We start from the raw sequence: 17,631 nt of genomic DNA on the forward strand, positions 1-17,631 counted from the left end.
TTAGGTAAACACTGGGAGTGACCTAAACAAAGTGATCATTGGAGGGATTAACAATAACGAGAACAGGTGAATTGATTATGACTGCTCATCCACAACCTCAGAGGCCTATACATAATTTATGACAAAGTGTTGGGCAATGGAAGATTTGCCCGGCAGGATTTTTTGGTTGTAAGTTGATAAAATATGGTGGCCGTGGTCCTGTTGGACAGGTGACCGTTTTACACAGTGCACCCTAAAAATTCTATGTATGTGACGCATCGTGGTGAAATCAGGCGTTCGTCAAAATAATGAAATCAAAGATATTGGCATTTTTCTGTCCGTTTTTTTTCCCAATTTAATTTTTCTTTGAGAAACATCTTTTACATTTAAAAACACCTTTCTGTGTGGATTTTACTTGAAAAACTTTGATTAAAAGCACCAAAAAATGTAAATTTTCAGTTTTCAAGGACACTCAAGCTATGGAAATTACCAAATTTTGACAGCCATTTTCTCGCTTATTTTACCTCTGAAACCAGCCGAACCCTGGCATCCTTCAATTGCAAATATTTCGACTTCTTTTCAACATTGATGGATAATTTGTTCACCAAAAGCAAAGCAAATGAACAGGCCTTAAAATGATACCTATAACCCCATATGCCGAAAAATTGACGACAGCCTGATTCCACCACGTCGTGACACATTGAAAAAAATTTGGGAAATGGAAAAAGGCCATTTATATACGTGGCCGTTATGGCACGTTCGACTGTATTTATGAGTTACAAAAGTCTGGACAGTTTCTTAGAAATACTTTCAACACAACAAAAATCCGGTTCTTTATATTTTATTCCTCTGTTCCATTTTACAGTGGAACTCGGATTCAACGAGGTTGCGGGGCCTGACCTTAAACCTCGTTGATTCCGAGTGTTCGTTATAGCAAACATGAGGTTTTGTGTAGATAATTACAGGCACTGAGCAAGTAATATGTAAAGAGAAGTAACAAGTAGTGCCTGAAATGCCTGCATATTATGAGCTGTGTAAAAAAAAGACCAATTCGTTCAAATGCACGCCTGTGTCATCTCAATTGTAAGTCAAAAAGTTGTGTTGCTGTGTAGAGCCTAAGAACACGGCAACTTTTGATTCCATAGACGAGCGCTCAATTCATTATGTAGATCTCCGTCAATACTAGCTTATATAATAATGATCAGTTGCTGGGGGAAAAAAAGACTCACACGTTTGTATCTGCAACGTTCAGCACCCGGACCGCTGGGGACCCCCCCCCCCCCCCCCCCCCCACTCCTTGACACAGTCACACGTGTGCAGGCCGCCCATCCGACCCCGACACACATCAAGAGTATACACGTGCGTGTGCCAACAACGCATGTGTTCGTTTGAAAAAAAGGCCGCTGATTGGTCGCATTCAATCGGCTAAGTGAACAGTAATTCACGATGCAGGGCAACGGATGGTTTCCGGGAATAAATAACGTTGGTTCTGGGAGAAAAATGAGCGAAGCCACGTCTGTGGGGGCTGTTCGCCCTGGAAGCGACCTCGTTGAATCCGAGCTCGCTGATTTAAGTGCTCGTTGAATCCAGGTAATTTTTATTGATTTTAAAGAAGAAAAAAACCGGGGAATCTATCTCATTTCGTTGAATCCAAGTTCTCGTTGAATCGGAGCTCATATCCGAGTTCCACTGTATTACTAAAGTTCTGTTCTCGGAACGTCTTTAATTACTCAGATCAAATGAACAAAATGTTATCTCTGCATCACCTTGTATCTGACCTGTCTCCAAACTGCGAGAGGTGGGACCAGTCAGTGCCACCCATCAGGCCCCTTTCACTTTCATACACATGGACAAAACGCTGTCTATCGTGGTTGACACGGCTCTTGTGTTCACACACATCAACTTAAGTTTAGCCGTTTTGACAGCAAATCATCACCTGGTTTCATTTGGCTCTTGTCTATCATAATGGACAGGCATTTGGAACTGGCATGCTTATATTCCCTGTATCTACAAAAGAAGAATAAGACAATGCCAGAGAACTCCATGGGTTCATCCCTTGAAGGTGCAAAAACCAATAGTCGGGGCCTTCATCATATTGTTTGAAAACCTCTGACGAGACAACAAAAAGTTCTGTCTCCGTGCAGGATCAGGATTTATAAATTTCAAAACTTTTGTCCCAGCCGACAGAAACACATCGAAAAAATAGCTGTCATTTAGTTTTATGGTAAGTGCTTATACAGATAGAACATGCAACACAATTAGGTCATTTAAGTGCTGAAGATCTGAAGTGTTACAAGAGAGTAACAAATACAAAAAAAGAAAGAGGAGAGACAAGAATGACGTTTGATAGGAAAAAAAAGAATACACTACACCAGAGCACCCACTAACCACCCACCAGTCATTTAGTGTTGGTGAAAAGTATGACGGACAGAAATAAAAGTGGGAAATTAAAGAAGTAGGACATACTAGTAGTGCCACCCTCCATCCACCTGCCAGAAAAGTGAAATAATACATGTTGAAGTAAACAAAGAAAAAAGTAAAGAATTTGCCTTGGCATAACATATAAACTTTCTTTTTACTTTTAGAAAAATGATAAACAAGACAAATATCATGGAGTAGAACATATATCACATTTATTTTTTTCATTTTTCTTTCCTTGTCAGCAAATGTTCAAATCACCCTAAAATAGTCTTCCTAAAACAGTAGCCAACAAAACGCATGAAAAAGAATCATACATGAAGGAATTTGGTATTCTTATTTTTTTACAAAATCAACAAATGTAAGGCATCAAACAAAGCAGAGGTAAAGAAAACAAAAAGATGAAGGGGGAAAAAAAAGCGCACGCAATAACGGGAAAAAAAATGAAACATGCAATTCAACAGACAAAATAACAAACCTTTACATGTGACAGGCTCAAGTGAGGGGGAAAAAACATGAAAATGAAAAAAGGAGAGTCCGTTCAATAATCAGTCCAACCACAGCAGGCAGTTGATCATCTACGCAAGTTCAGGAGGCAATGGAAAACTTTTTAAATACGCAAACTTCTGTTACAATTATAATAGTAGAAGTACAAACAGTCGTAACAGTATCAGTAAAATAAAAAAAGGGCAGGACAGAGAAGTGAACTAAACATTCGTTACAAGACAACTCAACTCCACTTTCCCAGACATTGAAAGGACCAATTGAGAGACAGGTTATTTCTCATGTTTGTTAAATTCGTAGAGCGTTGACAAAAAGTGCCCCCCCTTTCTTACCTCAAATTACAGCATTCTTGAGGGGAAAGTCTATTCCCCCGCCAAAAGATTGTTAGCTTTCTCCCATTTCTTAATCAGCAAAAGGTCATCTTAGAAACCCGACTCTCCCCTTTCAATTCCTCTTCAACTTTAATGTTCATTAGGGAATGAGTTGACATATAAAGCACCCACCAACACCCGCTACTATACCCATTTCTCTGGAACTTAATCCACACTGAAATCAAGAGACTGGGAAGACCAATATACCTCTTTCACATTTATAATAATTATTGCATTTATATGGCCAATTTACCCCCACAATTCTCCATGTACACGAGTGACAAGAAATACCAGCTCAAAATGATTGTTTTGAACTTCACATGCAGGCAGCAGGCTGAAAGACTTCATCTCAAAATGGAGAAAATATCATTTTGCTTTAAAAAAACCCATTTGTTCATCATGTCAAAATGTCAAAAAACCACAAGAAAGGAGAACAAAAACCCAGCAAGTCACTGCTTGACTCTTGAAACCAAAAAGTTGTAAATTCTTTTGACAAATCAAAGTGGAGCAAAAACATTTCTAGGGCAGCATTTGCTCTGATAAAGTTAACCAAAATTTCAATTTCTTTTTCTGCAATCCAGTTGATTTCAACTCCACACACACAACCATATACTATACACACAATGTAAACACTCTCACTCTTCTTTCTTTCTGATGTGGTTTCTGAGCATGCCTATACTCACAACAAAAATGAGGCACAACAGTGCACGCTGAGCAACAGTTTTTAAACACCTTACAGCATTCGTCGAGCATACACAAATAAAACAAATCCAAAGCCCACTCGAGAACACATTTACATATCATATTCTAAAACAAACGCACAGGACAACATGTACTTACAATCTATACACATTGAGAAAAAAATGGAATGTAGTTTGTTTTCTCACTGACAAAAAAACAAACATTTGTAATGTTTGGCGAAACAAGACTTTCTAATGGAATTGTGTAACACACCTCAAAAATCTTTTGAGCTAGATAAAATAATTCTTTGATATGACAATGTTTATCATATTTCAACAGCACCTTTACTGAAATGCATTTTAAAGCAAAAGTAACTGAAATCTTGAGACAAATCTTTGATGACACGAGCAATTTCAGCAAATAATATATTATATGAAACCCATTGACAAAAGAAAAATTTGATTTGTATTGTGTGTGGAAAAAAACTTATTTGTCTTCACCCCAATAAAGACTACAATTGAGCTCCATTTAGTAGATGCCAAATGACAAATATTTCGGACCATACTTACACACTACAGTCTTTAGATAACAAAAAGATGGAAGAGCTTTTTCAAAAGACTGAACAATCAGTAGATCTTTCAGGTTGGCAATAGCAAATTTTTACGCAAAGATATCGCAATGACACTTTAGGAATGCAGCTGTTGGCTCAACCTCTTATTTCCAATTTTTACAGTATTCTTTTATGGACAGTAACCATTTATGGGTCGCATATCTCAAATTTAACCCCCCAAAAAAGGTACAGCTACACGCATTGACAATAAAGTACTTATCATAAATTCATATAAGAATATATTAAAATTATAAATGACATCATCTTCAGAAAAGGCATCTTACTTAAAGTTAAAGCAAGCCAAAGTGCAATTGGTTATAATAAAAAATTGTTGTTTTTTTTACACCCGTTTCAATATCATTGGCATTTTTGCCCCTGTATTTCCTTACCCTACAACAGGGAGATTTGATTAATTGTTTTAGGAGGTGGGCTGCTTCAGCCCCATCTGTGAGGGACAATTTTGTCTCAGTGGGATACAGCATCTCATCAGACATACACAGATAACAATGATAATATCAATGATAAAAATAATAATAACAACAATTATAATAAAAATAATTGCATTCATATAGTGCATATCCACACGCTACAGCACGCATAGTTGTTTGACAAATATTAATGCCCCCACAGAGCATAGAACACTCTGAAATATTCTCAGCTTCATGGGAAGCATACTGTGGCAAGCAGATGATTACTCGTGCCAAAACAATAACAGATACTTGATAAAATAAAATAAAATAAATAACATCCGCACTTGGTAATCGAACGTGTACATGTTTCTTCTGTCAGTAACTGAGAAAAGCTCAACTATTCCACCAGACGTTTGTCATATTATGTGTAAGCACATCTCAAAACATAGCGGAAATCAACAGTCACTCCACAAGCGTTTTGGTCCCATTCCGATGACATACCCGTTCCGCTTTACATCTCAGTATATTGCCCCATGCAGCTAGGCAAAAAAACACCAACACATAGTTGTTTTTATCTACCCCATTCTGGAGACATCATGTACACCTACACACATGCAAAGAAAAATACTCATGTACACAGTCAAACCTGTTTCGATGGTCATTTTGTACAAATGACCACTTCCCACTCCCATCTCCCCCCTCCCCTTCCCCCTGCATTTTTTTCTATTTCACAATGACAGGCTAAGATGTCCATCTGTGTAAGACAACCACTTTTCTCCTCCGAAAGAGGTGGCCCTCTTCTTGGACAATTTTGACTGCTCAGTCATACATTCTTTCTTGCCTTCAAATACAAATATTCTCACATACAAAATACACATAAATTTTCATAGAGATGTTCAGGAAAATCCAGCAATAACAAGACATCAAACTGGCTTTATAGAGTAAAACCGCACGAAAAGCCTGTCACTAGGAGAGTCTCGACAAACATACAAGGGCCACCAAGAATTTGTAAAATATCCAAACAAACATGACATGGATTCTTTTTTTAAAAATCCCACTGAATAAAAGCACAAAACGAAATGTCAGTTTGGCAGAGATTAAGAGGGAGGAGTGTTCTGTGACCTGGTTGTGAAAAAAAAAGTTCAGAACACACATTGTGACATCGTACTGAAAATGAAATCAAAGAATCCAGCATTTTTTCGGCGTAGGAAATTTTTACCAAATAATTTTTTTTAATTTGGAGGGGGGGGGGGGGGGGGGGCCTCAGCACATATTATTTATGTCCACTTTAAAACCCATTTCTGAGCAAATTTTATTGAAAGCCGTTGATCAAAGGCATAAAAAAATGTAAATTTGCAATTTCTAAGCACACTCAATATTTGGAAGTCACAAAAAAATTGGTTGCCATTTTCTCACTAATTTTGCCCCTAAAAGCCAGTGACCCTACACCCCCTTTAATCGTAAATATCTCGACTTCTATTCAAGACAGGAAGTTGGGTTTTTTCATCACAGGCAAGACAGATGAACATTTTTTTTTTCAACAATGATTCCATATGTCCAAAAATTGACGAGCATCAGATTCCATCGTGTCGTGACACGACTGTGCGTGAAGCAAAAGGACAAAATGAGGGAAATGTCACATTTTAACAATGAACAGTAATCTCCACCTAAACTAAACGCACGGTGCTCGGGAGGGCTCCTTAGCATGTGTTTATACGGAGCGTGCTGTGCGTATACATGAACCTTCGCAAAGGGAAGAAGGGACGAGGTCATCTCATTGTCTTGATATTCTAGTGACCTCCCTTTGAGGTGAGAGTCACTTTGGCCGATAGAGTGACATGTTACTGTTTTGTGAAGGATTTCTCGACTGCGGTTAAGAATACAAAGGCGTTGAATGGATGGGGGGAGGAGGCAGAAAGACAGTCAATGCAATGATATGCACCATAAAATGTCGGGAACAGATAGCCTAAGAGGAAACGGTTGGTGATAGTCATAGAGACGATGGCCCAGCCACGTGGCTTTCCAAGCGATCACCCCCGACCGTAAATTCATGAACAACATCAGAATAGATATTTATATTCAAACAAACATTTCTCTTGTGATTAGTTGAACAAGTACATTAAAAGTTCTTTCAGCGCAGCTGATTAGGCTTACTTGACTAATCTATAATCCTACAGAGGCGTGCCTATCTAATGTTTTACAGCATTCACGCATGTTGCGCATCATATGCCCAGATCTAACTACACAATACTAAACATTACAGGCAGTCACCCAAACACCAGTCAGAAACCTTCTCTCAAAGATGCATTCCAATGACCAATCAAAAAAATATTATAGTCCCCTAATCCCCCCAACACTTCACCGACCAGTCCTAGATTTAGACCTAGGCTATGTGTCTGTGGAAAGTTGGGTGTGAAAACGCTGTCCATCACTCACCTCGTTCGGCATGAGGGGCAGTCTCACCAAATATCCGGTTTTCTAGGCTTGTCTTATGCAAGCTGTGCAGGTTGTAGTACAAATTTCCCCTTGTCAAGCTTTACCTGTCGGCGTGTTCCTTTAGAGGGAGTGACCATGCGTTTGCGCGTCTAAATTTTATCATAAAACTCCCGCCCGAAGACAAAAGTGTGTGTCTGAGCGGAGCCTGCTTTAGTGTGGTGTGTGTTTACGCAGAGACTACTGAAACACTCTTCACAAAAAGTTCTGTCCAAACCTTACATATGCATAAAAAACAGTATTACTTTAGTTTCTTTGGTCCTGAAGTTATAGTCACTAAATGTAAAGAAACCAGAAACACACAAGTTATAGATGTATGCGAAAATTAAGATTTTCGCCCCATATCCTGAAACCCCCGAAACTCATTTTGTCATAAACGCAACACATTTTCGGAATTCTGGAAACTTTTGAAAGAAAACAACCCACCCCCCCCCCAAAAAAAAAGAACCATCACAAGGGTTGAGAGACAGGAAGGATACTAGTGGCAATACCAACTAAAACAAGTCATGGTACTTAATTTGTTTGTCTCTTCTCATAAGTATTCCACAAATACAATTCTTGTCCGAAGAATAATCATCTTCAAGCTTAACAACTCTTAGTTGAGAAGGAATATTGTTTTAAAGAAAAAAAGTAGCGGCTGCATTCTGAGTCGCATATTTATACCTAAAATGTATCCGTTCAGTTATACTTTGGTTTGCAATGAGTTCCACAAATATTATATAAGAGTGCAGTGCAAGCTATGTACAGCACAAACAAAGGAATATAACCGCAAACATACTTCAAGGGACACATCTTACACGGTGGAAATGTACAAGTCTCAGGTCTCGAGGCCAAAAAATAAAATGTATGAACAAAACAAAAACAAACAAAAATCACAAAGAAGGCAACAGTTTCACTAAAAACGATTAGGACCAAACATGAAATATTTCCGACTCCTTGGTTCACAGTACTAGCACCTTTGGTTTACACTTCCCAATACACCGTCATCTTTACGCAGTTTTCATCAGCCACAAGACAGGGAGAAAAAAAACGATTAGAACAAATTAAACGCTCGGTGTAAGACTCCGTCATACGTCACTTTTCAAAATGGCATATGGCAGAATCTATAGCTAAGCAGTCGAAACGAAAAAGCAATGAGCATAACAATAACAAGACCTCAAGAGTTTCAATGATATTGGATTGCAACAACAACAAAAATATATTTTAAAAGTCAACATCACATTCACAGAAAATCAAAGAAAAGGATTGAAATTATGTTTATCTCATTCTCTTCTTCGAGGAAGAAACAAGAAAATAAGATGAATGAGCATTTTGTGACCTGAATGGAGGCTACTTCCCTTTCCTCCTCCCCTGTCACCTCCAACAGTGTAATAAAGCACACAGTACTTCTCCTTCCCATTCCATTTATTAAGCACATATTCATGCTTTACAGCATGTTGTATGCGCTCTACTAATATTACTAGCCAGCAAACCCTAGAACATTCTTCTGTATCAATCAAAGGAAGATTGGTAATATAAAGAAACAGCGCACATTACAAATTCCCTCAGTTTGTTTTTGTCTTGGCAGCTTCTCATTCTCCCTTTTTCATTGCTCCGAAATAAAGAGCAAGCCCCCACCAGTCTACTTATCGACACAACGATAGAGAGAAAAGCATTCCCTAGTGATTCAAAGAATTGAAAATTCTCTTTTTTTTTTTTAAAGAAACAAATTGCAAGAAAACTATTTTCAACTGCATAAACAAGTTCTACACGAGTCCCTTGACGAGTGTGTAAAAGTAAAAGGTTATGTATGCATCTCCAGCCAAGGCCAGAACAATGTAAAATGTTACGCCTGTTGACGAGTTACGATCTGTGAATATAGGTCTCACCTAAAATTGACATCGGGTCAAATCTGTAGAATTCGAATCGGTGCCATTTTCTCCAGGTTTAACATATATATGTGAGGCAGCATAGTGGAATCAGGCTCTCGTCAAAATAATCAAAGTGAAGAAACCTGCATTTTTCCGCATGTTTGTGAATTTTTATCAAATTTTTGTTTTTAGGCTCAACACCTTTCATGCCCATTAAAAAACTCATTTCTGAGGGGATTTTCCTGAAAAACGTTAATTTAAGGCACAAAAAATGGAAATTTTCAGTTACCACGAACTCTTAAGCTATAGTAATAACTAATCTTTGGCGGCCATTTCCTGACTAACTTTTCCTCTGGAAACAGGTGACCCCCACCTCCATCATTAGCAAATATCTCGACTTGTATTCAAGATAAATTGATATTGTTTTCATCCTAATAAAGACAAGTGAACAAGCTTTAAGATGATAACAATAACTCTACATGCCCAAAAATTGACGAGAGCCTGATTCCACCACGCTGCGACACATATATCTTTCTTCATTTCATACCCATAAATTTATCAAAATTTTACCTATAAAATTTAAGTTCTTTAGGCCAAAATCTGAGAAGAAGGCTAACTTAAATTCCAACAGCATGCTTAACAAATTGAGATGATCAGGAAACAGAAAGATGGTAGAGAGATCTTCAAATGAAAAGTGTTCAAACCAGCTCTGGTCTTTTTATCCTTTCGTTTCGTTCTATTTCTGACAAGAAAGCCTACCGTCTTCAATTGAGAAAAACGTTTTACGTTTTCAGTTCACCTGATTAAACAAAGTGACTATCTTGTCAAAACAGTGAGCAAACAATCTGCCCTATACAGTAAACATAGCTTTTCTTTGTGTGCGACTTAACAAATTGCAATTTTTGTTTTTAGTAGAGGTTATACGGTGCTCGCAGCAAAATCCCAATTTTTACAATTTCTAACCCCTTACCTACTGAACAAAAGTTCCTCTCGTGTGCTAGAAAAAATTCCTCACAGGTTGTGTCAGACACAGTTCATGTCTTTGACGGGCCATAACACTTGCTACGATCCCTAGATATATATAGAAAAGTATATATTATCATTTCAAAGAGAAATGAACATACAATACCATGATAAGAAATATTTTGGAGCTAAATCTATTCTGCTAAGTAATTTGACTGGCAAAAGTGAGAAAGATTTTTTCTTTGTATGATCTGAATGGACTTCAGTGCCCCTACCTACATCCATACCAAGGATATATTCTCCAAGTGGCTTGAAGTGGCAGTCACATATTCTACATCCATGGAAACAATACCACAGCAGTTACAAAACAGACACTACAAGTTACAACACATAAGTCCATTTTCCACCAAAAAAAACCCACATGCTCCTCTGGCTTTGTCTTTCACTTGCAAAACACTACACACCTCTCTTTGTTCTAGACATTATCTAAAAATAGACCCAATCTCAATAGGCAAGAGAACAATGAAGACAGATATCACTCTCTTCATTCAAAATCGTGTAGAAATGAAGATATGACCCAAACATAAAACAGACTTTCAAAGACCTACCAAAAACACCCACAGCACACATTGCAGAAAATTATTAGGGCTTACCAGGAACGCCCACAGCACAAGGAAGGGCTTCAAGAATTCAAGTTGTTTGCAAAATGTTTAAAGGGTGCAACTGCAATGGAACACTTGACACTGGGCGACTCGGATTGCAAATTCAAAATGTTTTCAGCGACTAAAGTGGGCAAAACACAACGTCCCAAATCCCCTCACTCCCTTTCCCCCTAAAAAAAAAACAACAAAAGAAAAACTAATCAAAAGCACACGAAAAAAATCCCAGTGTACTGTATTTGTTAAAACCAACTTGTCAGACATCCCAAAAGTTATGTTGGAAAAATTTTAACTAACAAAAAAAAAATTAATGTAAACTCTGTCAGCTTCTATTATTTCTGTAATGTAAAAACGTTAGACAAAAAAAACATAACAAAAAAAAACAACTGAACAAGACACTTATTTTGTCAAATTGCGAAATCTGTGTGTTGCACACGGCTATCCTGACTGCTCTTGTACACAGGTCTGGATCCCTCAGTGTAGCACACTACTCATGTCCCACAGCTGGAAAGAAAAACAAAACAACAACAAAAAATAAATGATAGAATCAACCAGTATAACTACAGTACAGGAGTTACTGCTGTTACTACAATCTAATCATTTTCTTCACATTGGTAAAGACAAGACTACAGCTTATATTATAAAAGTTATCAATCTCATCTCAATAGAAGGCCGTCAGGGAATTAAATCACCGTTGCCTGCAATGAAGAGAGTAACAAGCACAAAAATAAGGAGAGATAAAAATTATAGTTACGTTATTTGATAGGAAAGAAGGAGCAAACCACACTAGAGCACGTGCCAACCACCAACATACGTTTCTTACGTACTGGTTGACAGCTGTGCAACATGTTTACTCTAAATCTCTCACCTTCATCACTCTGTCTTTTCCCGTGGTGAGTAAAATCTTCCTTGCCTCGTCCAGGTTCATATGCACCACGCTATGCTTCAGGTCATGAAAGGTGGCATGGGGGGCTTTGCTGTAGGCAGAAACCAAAAAAAAAATTTTTAATTACAAAAAAAACCCAATGATAAAGTTTGGCTGTGCTGGCAGTACAAAAGCAAACAAAATTTGTTGAGATAAAATCCGGCTTTGCTTGCAACAAACAAAATCCCAAAAGGACAAGTTTGGTGTTTTCATATATAAACAAATTAACACTTTTTGTTCCTCTGTCTCATAGAGAGAATAAAAATAAAAACAGGGCAGCTAACTTTTCAACACCAAAGAACAGACTCCACCCATGAGGTGGATCAAGATGGTGGTCGTTGGTCAAATAACTCGCCCCCAAACCCTTCACACATACATTTTTCAGCATTCAATAAATTCAAGCTATTCAAAGAAGAGGTGCAGCACAAATATATGAAAAATGGTAACGAACATGACTTCCATTGACTTAGATAAGAAATGTTGCTAGAAAACAACATTCAGAGAAAAAAAAAGAAGAGGAGCAAGAGGGACAATAAGTGTTTGACAGGAAAGAAGGAGCAAACGACAAAAGGGCAACCGTCAACCACACAAGCGCAAGAGGATAAGAATGAAACTGAGAAATGAGATTTTGAGGCAGACTTGTAACATGTGGCCATAAATTCTTTGACAGTTATTCAAGAGACCCAATATTTAATTTATTTTTTCTTTCTTGTGTGTGATTATGTGGTTGTCAGTGCTCTGGTGTGATTTGCTCCTTCTATCCCATCAAACATCTATCATCCTTCTCTCCTCCTCCTTTTTCGTATGTTACTTTCTTGTAACACTACTCATCTTCAATACTTTATATGACCTAATTGCATTGCAAGTGTCGTAATACTCTAACTAAAACAAATCTTTCTTTTGTACTGGCTTTTTCTCAGTGACAGCAACTTACTCTTCAGGGGTGATTTGCTCGAAACATTCCTCGCAGACCCGAACTTCATACTCATAGCCCATCAGCGGGATAGTGGACAACTTGCTGCAGCATGCGTGGCACAATGCTTTGCCACAGCGACGGCAGTGGTGCTGTTGATAATGATAATAATAATATAATAATAATGATTAATATCATTATCATCATCATCAGAATAACTATATTAAAAATCATCACAATAATAATCATCATCATCTACATCATTAATAATATTAATAATAATAGTGGTAATAATCATAATGATAACAGTTTGTCCATCATGACCTGATGATGACCTTTAACATCCAAGCAGGAGAGGAAAAAGAGGAAAAGACTCAGTCAAAACTGTCAAAGATTGTAAGGAAGGGCTTTCGTGGTCTAGAGGCACAGTGTCCGCCTTTCATTCCATAGATCCCGGGCTTTCTAATCATATTCTGTAATCTGCTTTCATCTCCACTATCTTCTCCCTCACCCCCTCCCCCTTTGCTCCCTCCTCTGGGCTCACGACTCTTTCTGCTGCCTTTCAGCTACACCCCTGATCATAGGGTAGGTACAGTCTAACACCTAACCTTCTCAGATATGAGCCCAAAAATCTTGGAGGTCCCCTGTGCAAGTTACGCACATTAAAGATCTCTCTGTCATCCTAAAATGGATGAGTAGGCTTTGGCTGCCACCCGCGAAAAATCAAAATTAATCCCATTTTATACCTGTCTCTTCTATGTTCCCTGTTTCTCATCTGCCTCTTGTGCGTTCCCTAATTCTCACCTAACTTTACTAGACAAAGAGTCAAAACCTGACCAGACTCTATTTCTCACCTGTCTCATCCCAACTTTCTTGTCCGACCACATCTTGCGAAAGTTCCAGAAGAAGGGACTGTCACATTTTTGGCACACATCACTCTCAATCCACTCTGGCGTCTGTAAAAAAATAATATGTAATTGTACAGATTTTAGGAACCCACTGACACAATTCAGAACATTTTAGGAGGCAGGCAGCATAACACTTTGCCCCCACGGGACGCAGAACGGCGCCGGTATGATATAGCGTGCACCGCACCTGTATCCTTGTCCGTGAGGATAAGTGTTTGAATGGAAAGTGTTAAACCTTGTTTATCATGGCCAACCCATGCTGAAAAGGGTACAATATCCCAGCAGACAGACGGAGATACAATCTAACCTGTCCAAGACTACCATCCATTATCAAGGAGAAAAGTGCTCATATTGGACAAACGATCCTCTTGAACAGTGTCAATAATTATAATGTACAGTGGCATCCAAAAGAAATTTGTAAGATGAATTCACCCTGTCCTTGTAATAAAGCCTTATATACTACCCACTCATGCAGCATACTAATTTAAAGCTAAATTAAAATAAATTCTGCATCATCTAACACATTAATATGTCACTGATGTCAAGAATCACCCAATATATTATGGTCACTCAAAACTAACCTTTGAAAATCAGTTTTGGCAAAACTGTGCGAAATCAAAGAAACTCAAAAGTGTGTTCGTACGTGTAATGTACCAACATTGGACGAGGAATGGATTTGTATTGCATATCAAATGAATGGAGAATTTTGTCTTGGCAATAAGCAAATTTCATTTGTATTTATATTAAAGCCAACCTACCTCCAAGCGGATTCTCCAACCCAATTTAAACATTTAAAGAATAGGAAAATGTCATTTGAAAGTAATACTCTAAAAAAAAAAGTTTACCAAAGACTATTTTACACTAATTATAAGAAACCAAAGCATGTTTTTCTAGTTCTTGTAAAGCGGGTTAGTATCTTACTGCAAATCAGCACATTAAGCACTGTATGACTCACACAAAATCAGTGATGCATAAAAAGAAGTAAAAAGAGTTTAAAGCAATTGCAATAAAATTTGGTCATACATGTGCCACAGACCACATTACAGTTCCCAACAGCCACCTCTCCAACCAGAAAGGCACAGCAGGATACTACAAAAATCGCGATAAAAGAAAACAAAAAAGAAAGAAAGAAAGAAAAACCTGAGAAGAAATAACCAAGACAAGATGCCCCGTACCTCCACTCGCTTGACCTGCATGTCCCAGATGCCCAAAACACAGTCGTCGGCACCTGACAGTAACTGGTGGGAATTCTTCGCATTGGACAAACCTTGGATCTTCTCTCTGGGGATACAGTTTGGGCAATGTGTAACATTTGAAGATGCGAGCCGTCATACTACGGCAATACTTGAGGATGTGTGCCATCTGTGTTATATGTGACTTTTGAAATGTGTGTCGTCTGTGTTATAAATGTGAGGCAGCGTGGTGAAATCAGGCGCTTGTCAAAATAATTGAAGTGAAGAAACTGGTATTTTACTGCAGGTTTGTGACTATTTTGGCTAAACAACTTTCATGCCCTTTAAAGAACACATTTCTGTGTGGATTTTACAGAAAAGTGTTGATTAAAGGCACAAAAAATGTAAATTTTCAGTTTTCACAGTTTTTACGGTCTCTCAAGCTAAGGAAATAAATCATCTTTGGCGGCCATTTTCTCACTAATTTCACCTCTGAAACCAGGTGACCCCCACCTCCTTCATTCGCAAATATCTTGATTTCTATTCAAGATAGATGGACATTTTAAAAAATCCAAAGCAAGACAAATGAACAAGCTTTAAGATGACACAAGTAACTCCACATGCCCAAAAATTGACGTGAGCCTGATTCCACCGCATACATGTAACTTTTGAAGACGTTTGTTGTCCTATTACAGTAATAACTATATTAAACATAACACTTGAAGATGTGTGTTGTCACATTACAGTAATACTTGAAGATGTATGATGTTGGTATTATAAGTGCCGCAGGGCGGTGGAATCGGGCACAAGTCAATGTTTGGGCATATGGAATTGTTACTATCAAGCTAAAGTTCAATAATTTTTCTTCAGCTTGGTAAAAAAAAAATTGATCTATCTTACATAGAAGTCGAAATATGACCGATTTAAGAATATGGGGGTTACCTGATGTTAAACATGAAATTAGCAAGGAAATCGCCTCCAAAGTTTGGAGACTTTTAAAGCCAAATACTAGTTCAACAAATTAACATAGTTTTGGCTTGAAACTTTTTTTTTCGGTAAAAATCCCCCACAAAATGTGTTCTTTAATAAACAGAGATTTTTAAGCAAAAGAAAAAGAAAAAAAAAAAAAGAATTTCGGTAAAAGTCCCCAAACCATCCGTAAAAAAACCCAACTGATTTCTCTGTTCCCTAAAATTTCAAGCATGCCCAATTCCATCGCAAAGATCCAAATAAATGTAACAATTGGAGATGTGTGTTGCCCATGTTACAGTACAAATTGGAAAATGTGTGTTGTCCTATTACTGAGAAGACAATTTGACCTTCAGCATTGTTTGAAGATGTGCCTTGCCCTACTTGCGAGATAAGTGAAATGACAACCAGCATTCAGCTTCCAAATATGGAGAGAAAAAACAAAACAGACAGAAGACTTTATGGCCCAAGAGTGCTTTTTTGGGGGCGAGAGATTGTTTAAACAGAGTCAGTATGATATAAAATCTAAAAGTTAAAGTCCTTTTCAACTGTAAACAGCTATACCTACCATAAATAGGTAATATGCTAGCAACATAACAAAATGGGTGGGTTGTCGTGCTCATCTGTTTCTAACTAACTGTACGAGTATTTCTCATTCTGGCAAAATCTCAATTTTCTCATTATAACTGCCTCACTGGCTCGCCAATCTCAAATAAAACTTTAGAATTAAACCAGCGAGACATACTGGGTTTTTTAAAACAAGATCGTGTATTCAGAACTCTGGAAGTGTCATCTCTTGCTGAGACGTGCAATGGCCCACCAGTGCTCATGGTCACTAGCTACCGCAATACATTCTGTCATCCTAAGGCCCATGCATATCTTTTTCTACCCCCATACACCATGTATAAAGAGCTTGAATAAATGTTCAATTTGATACCCATTAGGGTTAACCTTTCAGAATACAACATGTGACTCATTCTGCTATGTTGCTTCACAAATACTAACATCTCTTCGTGACAACTCCTTTGGTCAGCCTCTAATATACTTCCGTTTTAGTAGGAGTTTTACAGCACTTGCAACAGCTACGTCATAATAAGTGCCAAAGATTAGAGATTTTATACACAAACACGCAAAACACACACATACACACACACACAGGCCTATACAACAGAAATACATATTATACTCACTTATGTCCCTGCAGTTCAAACGCTGTTCCTTTCCGCCCCCCAATGTCCCACACAATGACGGACTGGTCAAAACTTCCACTGAACAGAAGCTGGTTCTCCGCATCCCACGAGAGACAGCGTATACTTCCTGAAACATACAAAACAACAACAAATACTTAGCTGACAGGGGGGGCTGTTTTATATCGCTATCCATACAATTTGATCATCAATCAAAAAATGAATTTCCAACAAAATAGCGAAGAAAAAGAAGAAAGCAGCAGCAGAAGAAGAAGAAGAATAAAACCAAACAACAATTAAATGTACTTAGCTAACAGGGGAACTTGTTGTTTTTTTCAACCAGAAACAGACAATACACAATAGCTGTAACGTATATGTGGTCGGTCCCTGTCAATGCTGTCTGGTTATTTAATGGGGGATGTTTTAGGCTCAGAGTGAGTTTTATTGCCGCCCTTGCAACACAATTCAATAAAAGTATATATATATATATAAGTGCTGAAGATTAGAGGTTGTACTAGACAGTAACATACAAATAAATGATGGGGGAAAGATAAGGATTATAGATTTCGATAGGTAAGAAGGAGCCAACAAAACGAGAGCACCTGCCAACTACCCATTC

At 38.0% G+C, this 17,631-nt stretch overlaps 1 protein-coding gene across 1 annotated transcript in view; it reads right to left on the reverse strand.

Annotated features, from left to right (window-relative positions):
* Nucleotides 1-9,874: 9,874 nt before the first annotated feature.
* LOC101853506 (WD repeat and FYVE domain-containing protein 2) overlaps nt 9,875-17,631 on the reverse strand; it is a 28,569-nt gene continuing 20,812 nt past the window's right edge. Inside the window, exons 7-12 of the mRNA XM_005111097.3 lie at nt 17,016-17,142; nt 14,860-14,965; nt 13,631-13,732; nt 12,798-12,928; nt 11,807-11,915; nt 9,875-11,442 (exon numbers count right to left, since the gene is read on the reverse strand). Of these exons, the coding sequence (XP_005111154.1) occupies nt 11,413-11,442; nt 11,807-11,915; nt 12,798-12,928; nt 13,631-13,732; nt 14,860-14,965; nt 17,016-17,142 (605 nt within the window). The 3' untranslated portion in view covers nt 9,875-11,412. The remainder of the gene's footprint in view (nt 11,443-11,806; nt 11,916-12,797; nt 12,929-13,630; nt 13,733-14,859; nt 14,966-17,015; nt 17,143-17,631) is intronic.

The sequence above is a fragment of the Aplysia californica genome, unplaced genomic scaffold (assembly GCF_000002075.1).
Source record: "Aplysia californica isolate F4 #8 unplaced genomic scaffold, AplCal3.0 scaffold01004, whole genome shotgun sequence".
Classification (NCBI taxonomy): Eukaryota; Metazoa; Mollusca; class Gastropoda; order Aplysiida; family Aplysiidae; genus Aplysia; species Aplysia californica.